This window comes from Peromyscus californicus, unplaced genomic scaffold (assembly GCF_007827085.1).
Source record: "Peromyscus californicus insignis strain IS unplaced genomic scaffold, ASM782708v3 Scaffold_2__1_contigs__length_46816999, whole genome shotgun sequence".
NCBI lineage: Eukaryota > Metazoa > Chordata > Mammalia > Rodentia > Cricetidae > Peromyscus > Peromyscus californicus.
The window spans coordinates 6264552-6279026 of NW_026294540.1; the positions used below are offsets into that span (position 1 = coordinate 6264552).

Genomic DNA, 14475 nt, shown 5'->3' on the forward strand with positions numbered 1-14475 from the left:
CCATGGTGATTCAGGGCGTGATTATTTAGATTTGGCCATGTATTCACCATATTCTTTGCTTTTAGTTCTCTTTCTGTGCCTCTGACTTCGTTCAGTACCTTTTCCTTTTGTTCAGAGTACATCCTTGATAACTTAATTTTGTGAAGATCTAATGTTGTTCTGAAAACGTGTTTGTTTGATCCTCATTTAAATTTTTTTTTCAATTTTTTGTGTGTGTGTGTGTGTGTTTGAGTTTGGGTATGTGCATGTGAGTGCAGTACCTGAGGAGGCCAGAGGAGGGCATCGGATTTTTCTGGAGCTGGAGTTACAGGTGGTCATGAGTCACCTGACGTGGGTGCTGGGAATCGAAGCCAGGTCCTCCGCAAGAGCAGCCGGCACTCTTAACCGCTGGACCATCTCTCCAGCTCCTTAGTGTCATTTTTTAGAAATGGCATAGATTTCTGGTACAAAATAATGGCATTCATCATGACATTTTTTTACATGTCTAATCATCTGCTTTTTCCCACATCTCTTCCATTACCCTCTCTTGTGTCTTCACCACCCTTGTTGGTTTCCTTCAGCCTCTCAAACAGTCTTCCTTCCACTTTTGTGTTATATATTTTTTGAATGTGCATTTTAAATTAATGTATTTGTTGTATGTAACACTGTCCACCCCCATTCTTTTTTTTTTTTTTTTTTTTTTGGAAAAATACTTTTTATTATCTGAGAATTTGATACTTGCATATAATTGTACAATGCATTGTGATCATTTTTCACCCATACTTTTCCCCCAACTACCCCCAACCACTTCCCAAGTTCAATTTGTGCTACTCATGTACACATACCACACCCCTCATTCTTAGGAGTGCCATGTTCTCCACTGCCTGCTACAACACTCCGTGCCTGCCCAACCCCACAGCCATTTGGTTTTTATTTTGAAGTCATCTGTCAATCTTGCTGTTATCCTCCTTGAAAATGAACCTAAGCGTGTGGTGTGTGTGTGTGTGTGTTTCCTTCTGACTTTAATTCTTCTGAAGTCTTGCTCTGAGTTGTCAGGATGTTGATTTCCTCTAATTTATCCCACTTGAAATTTTGAGTAGATTGGCACATTTGTACTCAATACCCAGGAAATTAGTGTTGAATATGTTTCAAGTATTCTTTTGCCATCCATCTTTTTGTCTTTGCTGCCTTTTTTTTTTTTGTTTTTTGTTTTTCGAGACAGGGTTTCTCTGTGTAGCTTTGCGCCTTTCCTGGAACTCGCTTTGGAAACCAGGCTGGCCTCGAACTCATAGAGATCCGCCTGGCTCTGCCTCCCGAGTGCTGGGATTAAAGGTGTGCGCCACCACCGCCCGGCTGGCTGCTGTTTTTAAATAGACATGGGCTAGAGCTCCTGGAATCCACCCTCTCCCTTGCTTTCCGTTTGTTGTCTCTCTGAGTTATACCCTAGGTGAGTTCTTTTGCCTTGCTTTCCACTTTGCCAACCCTCTCGTAACTGTGTCTAAACTGCCAACAAACCAACCTATTGAGGTTTTAATTTCAGGAATATGTTTTATTTCTAGGCAGATGTTCTATTTGCTTTATTCCCAAGGTTACTAGATTATTATGGAAAAATATTTCTGATTTCTATATGTTTACCTTCAGGTTTGTCTCTCTTGAACCCAATTAGGCATGGCTCTCTGATGAGTAGTGTTTCGAAGACTGGCTTTTCGCCCCCTCCCTTGTTCTCTGTCTCGTGATGTCTGTTTCCTTCTGTGTGTCTGTCAGGTTGCCCATTTCAGTCTTCCCTCATGCTTGACACTGTCGACAAGCTTCAGTTCACCTGGTTCAGCAAATGCCTCCAGTTAGAAACAGCGTTGTTTTAGCTGTTCTTTCTTGGTCTGCTTTTGCTTGGCTTTTGGTCTGAAATATTTTCATTCTCCTGTCAGCCCCGCCCCGCCCCCACCCCCTGAGAACTCAGCCTAGCTCACATGACTTTGGTCATTATATCGTAGTTGATGTCTTCTCTGCCCAGACATTGCAAGAGGCTGTTAGTGTTTGTGATGATCCTGTCCTGGGTTTGTTTGCATCGTCCGCATTAAGAGGTCCCTCTCTTGGCAAGTCCAACACGTATGTCCTCACCCAGTGCCGTTGCCATCACCGCCCTGCCATCTCTCTCACCTGTGGCAGTTTCCAGTTACTTTTTATTAAAGGCCTATAGAAAATGTCCAGATGTGGCCTCAACAGCAGTGTAACCTCTTAAACTTATCGAGCTCAACTTTTAGTTTAGAATTTGTGGTGGTTTCCAGACTTTAATGTTACGACTGAGACTCTACACAGTCGTCTCCCAGCACGCCTGCGTGGTGACAGTGACCACCGTGTGGAATCCGCTGGGCGGGTTTGAATGATGATGCTGAAGGACCTGGCAAAGGCATGTCTGTCTCACATCTCTGTCCCCATCTACGTGATCCTCTTCCTGCCAGTTGAACCACGTCAAAGCCGAGATGCTTTCGTTCTGGGTGGAGGCTTGTCCCTCCTGGTCCACATGCAGGTCGTATGGGGACCCATCGCTGCCAAGAACAGTCATCCTGAGCAGCCATCTTCCCTTGCATTAGCACCCTGGAGAAGGGGGCTTCCTTAGCCTGTGTGTGTTATACAGTATCTGGTCCCTTCTAACTAGACAGAACTCTATTTTATAGAACCCAGGGAATGTTCAGGAAAAGATCTGTTTTCTTCTGCCTTCTCTACTGGGATCCAGACAAACTGTTCCTTGTGAACTCTTCTGTATTGTGTTGCTGGTTGCTGGTTCTGGCTTCTGTAAGGACATTTTGGTCATAGCTCTGATCGTACCCTGGATCCACTGTGTTCTTGCTCATAATTTTAGAATCACCCTCAGACATCCAACGGAACAGTCACTTTATTGTCCCACTGAGTGCTCTGCTCCCTCATGACCCTGCCCGCCACCTTCCGGTCTTCTCCACCAACTTTCATTCTATTTTTCTTTTTTCTTCATCAGTGAATTCTAGATTAAAGCCCTCTTTGATATCTGTTCTTTCCTTTATCATGTGGACCCTTCCCTGCTGACTGGCTCTCTTTTAGGGACGATGTCCCTAGAAGCCGCAGAGGGCCCCTCACAATAGACATTGTGGGAGAGGCATATTTCAGATCCCATCTGTGACCCCAATTCTGGCAGCTTTATTTCCAGTCTCCTGTCGGAGGTTGGGTGGCAGTGGGTGTTACTCACAAAAGCAAAGTGCATTCTTTGTGGTGAGGAGCAGAGGTTCTTGCTTGGTCAAAGTCTCGGGGAGCTCAGTGTCCTCTCTGTCCCTCGGGGTTTTGGTGATTAGGAGGGCCGAATGCCTTGCAGAACATTAGGTCAAGCTGGTGGTTGGTGACACTGTTCCTGTTTTATTTTCCTCTTCGGGAATAGGTGCTCACAGTAGCATAGCAGCCTGAGCCCTGAGAACACAGGATTTCTTCTCTCTTCCTGAGAACAGTGTCTTTTTCCAGGGACTTTTGATCCTGGTTACATCAGAGGAAAAAGGCATCTTGCCCTTCTCTTTTATATTATTTCCCACCCACATACAGTGGGCAACACCCTCTTGTCCCTGGCTGTGGCAGAGCACCAGCCCCAGTCACCCAGACTCTCTGGCCCTTCAGCTCTTCTCTTTCCGAGATGCACGGCTTGAGAGTCTCCAGAATGCATTTTGTACAAATTAGGAGCAAGGCATGTTCTGAAAGCCACTGGTATATTGGCTGAGAAAAACACCCCCAGGTAATGTTCTCAGATGCCAGGAGCTTCACTGTCTAGGCCTGGGTGCCGAGTGCTCTCTCTTCCCACTCATTCTGGAGTCAGCTTCGTTTTGGTCATGGCCCTTCAGTCTTTGGAGCTGCTGCCTGCCTTTACGACAGGCTCCTCATCCCCATCCACCTGTCTTTTGGCATTTGGTGGCGATGCTCACTTCTTCCTGTCATCTTGGTGAATAAATAGGCTTCACCTTCTCTCTGCCCCAGAGTCGGGAGGCCTGGCGCCTCTGCTGCCTCCCGCCCCCCCCCCCCCCCCCCCCCCCCCCCAGTTTAGCATCCCGGGATGTTCACATCTTATGTCTCCGTAGGTGTTGGACAATCAGATAAAGAAAGACCTGGCCGACAAGGAGAGCCTGGAGAACATGATGCAGAGACACGAAGAGGAGGCCCACGAGAAGGGCAAGATCCTCAGCGAGCAGAAGGCGGTAGGTAGCGAGACGCCAAGCCAAGTCACTCCATCCCATCCGGTAACTTGTTCTCTCCACGGCATCGTATGGGGTTTATGGGTACTAGGAAGCTCTGTCAGAAACTGCTTCCTGTCCCGAAAGACCAGTGGCCCATTTATGCTTTGTGATAACTATCACTGCAGGGTGGTCCGTCAGAATGCCTTGGACAGCACCCAATGGCCCTCAGTCTCCTACGTCTCCCTTTTTTAAATTTGCTGATTTCTCTCCCTTCAGACTTGCTGGGGCATGGGACTGGCCTGTGATGCATGTAGGTCCATATTATCCCAGACGCTCATGGGGGCTTTCCACCCCAGAACCCCCAAGAGAAGGACTGGGATATAGCTCAAGCTTGGGCACTTGCGTTGTATGCATAAGGACACGGGGTTTGATGACCTCCTCCCCTAATCTCTCCAAAGGAGGGTCCTGTCCAAGTTATAATTTTAACCTGACCCCACCCTTAACTAAGCTGAGAAAATGCTCCTGTGGAGAAATACGTTATAATATTTATGTAGCTGAGTGTTCAAGTTCAAAGCCCCTAAAGGCCCAGGTTGTATGTAAATGACACTGGAATGTGCAGAGACCTGCTTCCGTGCAGGATGGCAGCTCCCAGGTAGGCCTGCTATGTGTTTTTGATACAAGTGTGGAGACGCTGGTTTCAGTTGGAAAAACAACTGAATACCATCCATATTCATCAGTTCATCCATTGATGAATACCATCCATTGAGCAGCGACACCTGTGACCTTCAGGGTACAGCCCCGTGGAGTCCCTCTGTCCCACTGGTGGGCGTTTGTAAGGGCGCTTTCAGTTTGGCTCCCAAGGCTCACCTCCACCCCTCCCTGCCGTGATTGTCCATGTGTGAGCTGTCAGGTCTCCTGTGTTTCAGATGATCAACGCTATGGATTCCAAGATCAGGTCCCTGGAGCAGAGGATTGTGGAACTGTCTGAGGCCAACAAGCTTGCGGCCAACAGCAGTCTCTTCACGCAGAGGAACATGTAAGCATGATTACTGCGCTCGCCTCCACTCTTTTGTCTGATGGAACCGCCGTAGGTTTAGTCACGTGTGCGCGCATCGGCTCAGCCTTCCTGTGCACACGTGTGTAGTTTTGCTCTCCTTTGAATGTCTCACTCTTACATGGCCTCTCTTTTGAGTCAGGCATCCTTTTGGTTTTTTTGAGACGGGGATTCTCTGGGTAGCCCTGGCTGTCCTGGCACTCACTCTGTAGACCAGGCTGGCCACAAACTCAGAGATCCGCCTGCCTTTGCCTCCCGAGTGTTGGGATTAAAAGTGTGTACCACCACCACCACCTGGCATGAGTCAGGTGTTCTTAAGTACCTCAGATTCCCGCCAGACCACGAGTACTTCGCTGTGGCTGTGAGACTGGTGGAGTTTGGTTCTGGAAAGCTGCTATCCCTGATCCCCACCCGCTGCTGTCAATCACAGGAGGCGACCCTGTGTGCACCTAGTTCAGCCGTTTGTCCTGCTCTAGGGAGCTATGCCTTGGGGGTCAGCAAGGGTCGGCCACGTTCATAAGTGCTCCGAGCACAGTCTCCCTGCCTGCAATGACAGTCTCCGGGAATGTTTTCCCTTGTCTCATCCCTTCAGAGATCTTTGGAAACATTCCCGTCTTACTATGAACCAGTCGGGTAACCTGCTCTCTTGTCTTGGGTTCTCGGTTCTGATACTTGTCACAACTGGCGGGAAGGCGAGGAAGTACCACAGAGTTCTAGAAGGAGGGAAGTTCTTTCTTCTCAATTGCATCGTCTTTCACAGAGTGTGCATTATGAGCTCTCAGGAGGCCACTTCTACTCTGTGTATAGGCTCTAAAAGAAAAAAAGGAAAAGGTCTACCCAAGGATTGAAATGTTAGCATCTGTTGCTTGACCATTCTTAATCCAGTAGGTGAGGAACTCAAAGCACCCATGACTAGAAGGGCCCCGGTTCCTCGTGCTATGCCCATGCCTATGAGGCCAGATGAGGAAGGGCGATAGCCTTGTAATGCCTACATGTAGCCCACTTACTGAAGACGCAGCTTCTTCTCACTCCATTTCTGCCCGCCGTGCCAAGGAGACATGTTTACCTCTGATGATTCTGTTTGGATCCCCCCCCCCCAACTCCCACCCCTACCAGGAAGGCCCAGGAAGAGATGATTTCAGAACTCAGGCAGCAGAAGTTTTACCTGGAGACACAGGCCGGGAAACTGGAGGCCCAGAACCGAAAGCTGGAAGAGCAACTGGAGAAAATCAGCCATCAAGATCACAGCGACAAGAGTCGGCTGCTGGAGCTGGAGACGAGGTTGAGGGAGGTGAGGATGAAGGGTGGTCCCTGGAGAGGTTTTGCTGCGGGAATCCAGTCCCTGAGCCAGCCAGCTTCCAAGCGTAAATCAATACACACTAGAGGCCTTGCATATGGTGACTAAAAATATAGAGTGGGCCACATGGTTCCAGGTTTGAATTCACCTTTATTTGTTACTACTTTAGAAAACAACATTGCATGTGTGTGTGCGCACATGGATGTTTGCACACACCACAGCTTGCCTGTGGCGGTCAGAAGACAACTTTGGGGAGTTTAGGTTTCTCCTTCTACCACGTAGGCTCTGGAGAGCAAACTCAGGTTGCTCAGGCTTGGCTACACACACTTTAACCTGCTGTGCCCTCTTGCCAGCCCCCTAGTTTTCTGTTCATAGCTAATATGTCCGTGCTTCAAGACTCCTTAGCTCTAAACTGTCAGTGGTGATGTCTCTCCCTTTTCGGGCTCTGTGGGGGTTGTACAGATTGGTGCGTCTGTCCAACAGTGGCTGAGCAGTTCCCCCTTCAGCAGGATTTAGTGAGGGCCACGAGATGTGCAATACATGCATGGGCTGGCTACTGTGACTGAGGCAGAGGTCTGTCTCATTCTGACAGGAGATTGAAAGACAACCAGGTTAAGGTTTGCCTGATGGAGGAAAACTAGGAAGAAGCCATGCTTTTCAGAGGAGAATATAACCAGTCTGGTTGGGAATAATGCTGAGTTTCGTTAAACCAGAGTGTTAGCTGCAGGTATCGATTGTGTATTTATGAAACACTTACTGTGTGTCAGCTAGTAACCAGTGTATATACAGCGGTAACATCAGATGACTGTTCCTGACCTGGGCGGGGCGGGGGCGTCTAGTGAGCTGGTCCCAAATAAGTGAGACTGGAAAGCTGTTCTTTAAAGCCAGACACCTGGGCCAGGAGCGAGGACAGTGTCTCGTGCATAGTAGGTGCTCAGATATTTACGATGGGGTCTGTCGAAGAGCAGCTTGTCTGTCTCAAGGAAAAGACTACCGAGCATTGGAGGGCGAACCAGTGGAGAAGGAAAACTCATGGCTACACGTGTCTGTTTAAACTGGGCTCCAAAGACAGACCCTAGTCCCATTCCCAGGGCTTGTCAAGGTGTGGGTGCATCAGTAGCATCATCCAGAGCTTTATAATGCACTCTTTGGCATTGTCTTCAGCTTTTTATTGCAAGTTCTTTGAGACAGTGACCACCCTGTCTCAGTCTCCTGAGTCGGCCGTAGATGTGAGCCGCAAAGCCTGGTTTACTGTTTTTAAAAATGGAATTGCAGTTTTTTAGGTTTTTGTTTGTTTGTTTCTAACAGGTACTCTGTATGTTTGCACCTGGGAATCGGTCTCACTTGAACGGTCCCAGGCTACACTTACATTTTTCCCCGTAGAATCAGCCGTAAGGGTGTTGGTGCAGACACCCGGACAGACCGGCACCTTCAGGCTGTCTTTCCTCTTTCCTTTCCACATAGTCTGTCTTCCGGAGCCTGCAAGTGCAGTAGGTCATCTGGGAAACCAGTCTCCTCGGGGAAGCTTGTTGGTGTTTCTTTCTTGAAGAGCTTACTGCTTCCCCCACCCCCAGGATGATAGGAGAAACTTAAAATGTTTCAAAAGAGGCTCAGAGCTCTCATTCTCCCTGGGAGTTTCCGACTTTAGCCCTAAATAGAATAAGGCCAGTTCATCTTCTCCAGGCGACATGCTGGTGCGAGATTCAGGGCAGAGGCTTCAGCCCCAAGTCTGTTCCATCTTAAAGGGCCCCGCGCTTTTCTTTTTAGCCCCGGTATACGGGTATACAGTGGTAGCTCCTTCTCTGACACCTTCAGGACTTCTGGGCTGTGCTCTGAGTGTCCAGCATTTGGCTCCCTGACCTCTTCCGACTCACTGCCGCCTGTGTCTCATGGTTTTGCCAAAGGACATCTGGGGAATTTTCAGGCTCACTGGTGCAGTCCCAGCCTGCACTGACAGCTGGCATTTTAATGAGACAAACAGTAAGATGTGGTGTTTGCAAACATGAACTCCCACCATACTTCCTGGGTTCGAACGCCAGCCCTGCCATCTTTTTATTTTGTGTTTTCTAAAAGCTGTGTAACATTTGCATAATTGCCTGATCTCTGAGTGCTACAGATTGCTTATCTGCGGAGTGGAGGTAACAGTAACACCTCCCTCATCAGGTTCTTGGGGAGCTGCTCCGAGCGACGCCAGTACCTGGTGTCTCGGAAGAACATCACCCTCGCTGTGGTCACTTGAGGATCTTGGACTCTTGGCTTCGGCTCTCACTAACACGTTAAGGACTGACAGCTCTAGACTGGCAGCCACAACCAGGCTGTTCTCTTGAGTGTCTGAGCCCTTGTTGCAGAGGACTTTAGACCTCTGCGCTTGGCCTCCCATGAGGGCGAAGTTCAGTGTGTTCATACGTTGGTACTGACCCCCTCTTCCCCCACTGGCCCTCTGCCTCTTCTGGAAGGCACCCTTTGGAAACACCACAGATACCCAGCTCTCCTCTACCCTTTGTTCCCTGCCCCGTTCAAATTAGCCACACATCTTGTTGGTTAAATCATTTGCCATTCCCTCTTCTCTTTGCTCTGGTGACCTGGGACTCTGTTGTTACCTTGTCTGGGGTGCCTTCTCTGCTGGCTGTGTCCCCATATCCCCCCATGGGTACACTGAGTTCATTCTGTACCCTTGTCAATCCCCACAGATAGCCCCTGATCACGGCAAGCATCTCCTGCTGGTTCGGCATGGTCCTGGGATGACTTTGTCCATGCCGGTCAGGTCACCTACTACGCTCCTCTTGCTGTCTTCCATTCCTCTTGGGCCGCCTCACTTTCCCTGTCTGTAAAAAATCCCAGTCCGACTCAGCCAGGGCCTTGTGCATGCTGGGGTCAAGCAGGACCCTGGGTTAGGTCCCCCTTCCCCATCTGATTTGACTCCTGTAAATTGTTATTATTTTTTTTTACCATTTGTTTTTCTTTATGTTGATGTGTTTGTGTACATGTGTGCCATGTAACTGCAGTGCCTGCAGAGGCCAGAAGAGGGCATCCGAGCTCCCGGAACCAAAGTCACTTTATTTGTCTTTCCATCTAAGTCCGTCCTCCTGAACCTGCTCTGCCCAGGGAGCTCATCTGGGCGCTCAGTGTGGGCCCCCCCCCCCCCCCCAAGCCTGTTGCTCTCTGAAATCAGTCTGTGCCTACCGAGGCCAGTGGAGGATGTCAGATCACGTGGAGAAGCTGACCTAACAGGTGCTTGTGAGCTGCCTGATGCGGGTTCTGGGGACTGAGCTCAGTCCTCTGCAGAAGCAGCAAGTGCTCAGCCGTCTCTCCAGCCCTCTCCCCTTCCAGCCCAACTCCTGTAGATTCTTAGCAGAGTTTCAGAGAGCCGGAGTCAGCTCCCATACCTCGACTGCTTCTGCCGAGTCCTATCGTGCCCCAGGTATTACATGTGACTACAGAGTGAGGGTGGTTGACGTCCTCTCTCTCCTCAACTCGAAGGTGGAGACTGTCTTGCCTCTCCATAGTCTCCTCCACACCGAAAGAGCTCCTTAAATTTTTCTAAAATGAATGCCTAAAACATTGAGTAGATGGATGGATGGATGGTTGGGCTGACAGAGAGAAGAATAGGACCTTCATGCAGGGCATGCATGGGAATAAATCAGCATGAGAATCTTTAGGGGAAATGGAGTCCAGCCCCTTGTGGCATTTGCATTCTAATTATAAAGGTATCTTTGTTATTAATAGGAGTTATTTATATCCACTTACCCTTAAATGTTTTTCTCACCTGGATGATGATTAGAGTTTTTATCCAAGACTCCCACCATCTTGTCTTTCTTTGGAAGCCTTCCTAAGCATCTGAGTTTCTGTGAGTTAGGGGTGGTCACTGGGTCATGGCTGTAGGACTCCCCTCAGTGATAGACAAACCCATGACTGCATCTGAGTGTGAGTTAGGGGTGGTCACTGGGTCATGGCTGTAGGACTCCCCTCAGTGATAGACAAAACCTTAGCTGCTCAGGTGCCCTTTGGAAGACAGGGAAGCATTTTCATATCACCCACACACATCTCACATAAAACACCACTGAGATGCAGTTACTCTCCGAGAAGCTATACTGGACGGGCGGTGGTGGCACACACCTTTAATCCCAGCACTCGGGAGGCAGAGGCAGGCGGATCTCTGTGAGTTCGAGGACAGCCTGGTTTACAGAGAGAGTTCCAGAACAACACAGCTGCACAGAGAAACCCTATCTGGAAAAACACACACTACATTGTCCTATTCAGGAGAAGATGACAGTTCTCTGTGTGTCGTGTGTTCAGGCGTGTTCAGTACAGACGCAATCTCTCTCTGAATATTTTCAGTCTGTGGCTGAATGAATCCACGGAGGCGGAATCCAAGGGAGAACTCACTACCCATCTGGCTGTGTCTCTCAGCGCTGTTGCTCTGAGATGCACGTGGTCCCCTCTGACCAGGCTGAGCTGTCGGTCCAAGACCAGGTCTGAGCTTCCGGCTCTGCTGTGTCTTCTCAGTCTCTCTCGACAGTCCACTGAGCGTGTCTCTCCTCCTCAGGTCAGCCTGGAGCACGAGGAGCAGAAGCTGGAGCTGAAGCGCCAGCTCACAGAGCTTCAGCTGTCTCTGCAGGAGCGCGAGTCCCAGCTGGCAGCCCTGCAGGCAGCCCGGGCGGCCCTGGAGAGCCAGCTGCGCCAGGCGAAGACGGAGCTGGAGGAGACGACGGCGGAGGCGGAGGAGGAGATCCAGGCACTCACGGTTAGTCCGCGAGCATCTCTGGCAGGTTCCGGAGGCCTCAGCCGGGATGAGAGTAGGCGCCAAGTGTCTTTGTTTACTCTTAGAGATGTCAGGAGAGGGAGAGATAAAAACCGATTCATGGGTGTGGATAGTGGGTGGAAAAATAGCTTGTGTAGCTTTTGCTGCCTAGCTCATCCAGTAAGATCCGCCTTCCTGAGCACTCTGGAAAATTCTCCCTGTTCTCTTTTTCAAGCCATCATTGTTACATGTGAAATTCATTTTCAGCTGGAGTCTGTGCACTTGAGTCTTCCACCTTGGTGTTTAATAATCATAAGAAATTAATAATTTCTCTCTTACAGTAGTCTTTATACCTTGTCCCTGGGAGTTGTTTTTGTTTTGGTTTGGTTTTTGTTTGACTTTTGTTCCTGCTTGATCTCATTTGTGTTGCTATTTCTTTTAAGCCATAGATTCTGCTTTGTGTCTTTATTTTCAGAGCAAGAGTCGTTTAAGATGAAAGTTTGCTGTGTAGCCCAGGATGGCCTTGAACTTATAATCTTCCTGCCTCTGCTTCCCGATTGCTGGGGTCTCGGGTGCACACTCCCATGCTTCATGTGCTTTTTCTTTTTCTTTTTCTTTTTTTTTAAGATTCCTTTTTTTATTTAGACTTAATGTGTGTCTGTGTGAATATATGCCACGTGAGTGCAGTGCCTGTAGAGGCCAAAAGAGGGCACCAGAGTCCCTGGAGCTGAGGTCACAGGATGTTGTGAGCCACCTGGCGTGGGTGTTGGCGACCAAACTTGGGTCCTGGAAGAGCAGTATACACTCTTAACTCCTGAGCCATCTCGTCATCTCTATCCATGTTTTTTGTATGCCTCTGGTATGATCTGGGTGGGGAAGAGTCTTCTGGATGAGAGATGCATCCTTTCTCTAACAGCAACCTAACATTCCTGCCATTTCTGAGAGACATGTTTACCAAGCTGGAGAGAGTTCTCCTGAGGGTCAGTGTGGGAAGGCATCACTCCATTCTTTCTGGAAGACTTTGTTGGCCATTCCCACCACCACTGACCATTCCACAGGGACCCATCCAGTCTGACAGATGATAGACCGAACTCATGAGAGGCTTTCCTGTGGAATGCCAACTCATCAGCTTCCAGACAGAGGAGCACCTGTTTGTTGACTGGGATGCCCTGGGTGGGTGATCCCCATGTAGGGCAGATTACTTAGAAGACCTCATTACCGAAGGCTGGGGAGATGGCTCCATGGTTAAGAACACTTACATCTATTACATCAAACTAAACCTGAGTTTGGTTCCCAAACCTGTGTTGGGTAACTCTAGCTCCAGGGGATCTGATCCCCTCTTCTGGGCCTCCCCAGGCCCTTTATAGATTCTCTCTCTCTCTCTCTCTCTCACCCAGATAAAATAAATCTTAAAGAAAGCATGCCCCATTGCTTTTGGAAGGCTACATGGTGGGCACAGACTCCGAATGGAATGAGCTTTAGTGGCTATATTAGACAGCCCACACGTTTCTCATAGTAACACACTGTTCCTGCCAAGCAGATGGGTGCAGTCATGCCTGCTGGTCAGGGTACCCTTTTCTGTGGGCAGGGCACAATGCAGCTGATTTGTTCAATGTTTTCTTTTTTGTTTGTTTGTTTTTGTTTTTTTATAATGGGTGCCTTATCAATTCCAATCCCGCTTGGATGCTGGCCCTGTCTACTTCAGCTAGTATCTCTTCATCTCTTAGAGTAGAATTACTTTTATAGGTCGTTTGCATTCATTGCTTGTGACTTACCTTGTTTAATAAGGTGTGTTTGTGTGTGTGTGTGTGTGTGTGTGTGTGTGTGTGTCTGTCTGTCCATCTTTAAACTAGTTTTATTGTTACAAGTTGCCTCCTGCTGTTGAATGTAGGGATACCATTATTTAAACAAGATTGAGAATGTGATCTTCCAGGGACAGGGTCCTCTGGAGACCAGTGGACGCCACAATGGTTTGCATGATACCAGGGATACAGACTGACTCCTGTAAGGAAGGTGCTATGCTGCCTTGGTTTCTGGGACTTCTGCCAAGTCTGGGTATTGATCAAGCCCCAAAGTTCTATCATCTCTACCAGAACACTCATTATGATGCCACTTGCCCCCAATAGTTAGTCTGGGGGAAAAAAAAAAACAGTCATGCCGTCTCTTTGTTTATGTTCTGCTTTGAGAGTGGATTGAAAGTAGTTTGGCAAGATATGAAGCAGGAGAGCTGGACCCAGTAAGCATGAAAAGGCAAACGTGGGGTAGGTAGAAGACAAGACGGAGGGAGGGAGGGAAGGAAATGACCTTTAAGGAGTGTACACCAAGAAGATGTAAATTTTCACTTTAGTTGGGTGAATGGCGAGGAGGACAGACAGACAGACAGTTTTCTTAGCTGCTATTGGAAGAACCACTGTTAGTTAATGCATTTTGTCATCTGTTTTCTTGGATATACTCTGAGAACATCGAAGCTCGGAAACAAAGCTCGAGACATCAGTGACATATTCCGTCGACAGATCACTTGCTGTGTGCCTAAGGCTGTGTCCTTAGCCTTTTCTCCCAAGGATATTAGCCTGTGATCCTCGGTTCATTTTTCTCTGCAGGGCCCAAGGATGACACATGTATTCCTCTGCTCTGTGGGAATCGGGCGGGGGTGGGGGAGCAGGCAGTGGTCATGTATCTTTCTGTGTCCGTGTGGACGGAGGAGGACATAAAACAGAGCGTGCGTCACTGCCGTTTATCTGTGGGAAATGAGTCCCTTAAATCCTGCCTTGCTGCTCTGGTTGGAATGTGCCGTGTCTACTGGCTTCTTGAAGCCCTGCACAGCAGCTAGTCACGACTTAATTTAATCGGATGAGATCATTGCCTTCAAGAATCCTTACAAAAAAACCAAAAGACAAAAGCCGTCCCTAGTTCTAGGAACTCGGGCTCTCTCTTGCACATGAAGGTCCATGGAAGTACAGGACTTGCTCATACTAATGGTAGACGACGACGCTGGTCATCACGGCACACCAGCCCACGAGAGGCTGAGCCCACGCAGAAGACCCTGGCCCGAGGAAGAACGAAAACGGCAGAAATGCCATGGGTCAGACTTCCGTCTGCAAACCTGTCCTGGGGAAGCCCTCCACCTCATCCCCACATGCTTCCATTCCCTTCGGACGCTTTGAGCCTTTGCCTGTTTGGCTCCTTCTTGATTGTGTCTCGGACCTGGTTATGGACA

The 14475-nt window shown here is 48.8% G+C and overlaps 1 protein-coding gene across 13 annotated transcripts in view; it reads left to right on the forward strand.

Annotated features, from left to right (window-relative positions):
- The window catches only part of Cit (citron rho-interacting serine/threonine kinase), a 179907-nt gene that overhangs the window by 108218 nt on the left and 57214 nt on the right, over window positions 1-14475 (forward strand). For all 13 annotated transcript variants that reach the window (XM_052755142.1, XM_052755143.1, XM_052755144.1 and 10 more), the window contains 4 exons: window positions 4071-4187; window positions 5093-5202; window positions 6337-6511; window positions 11064-11261. In XM_052755142.1, coding sequence (XP_052611102.1) covers window positions 4071-4187; window positions 5093-5202; window positions 6337-6511; window positions 11064-11261 — 600 coding nt within the window. The remainder of the gene's footprint in view (window positions 1-4070; window positions 4188-5092; window positions 5203-6336; window positions 6512-11063; window positions 11262-14475) is intronic.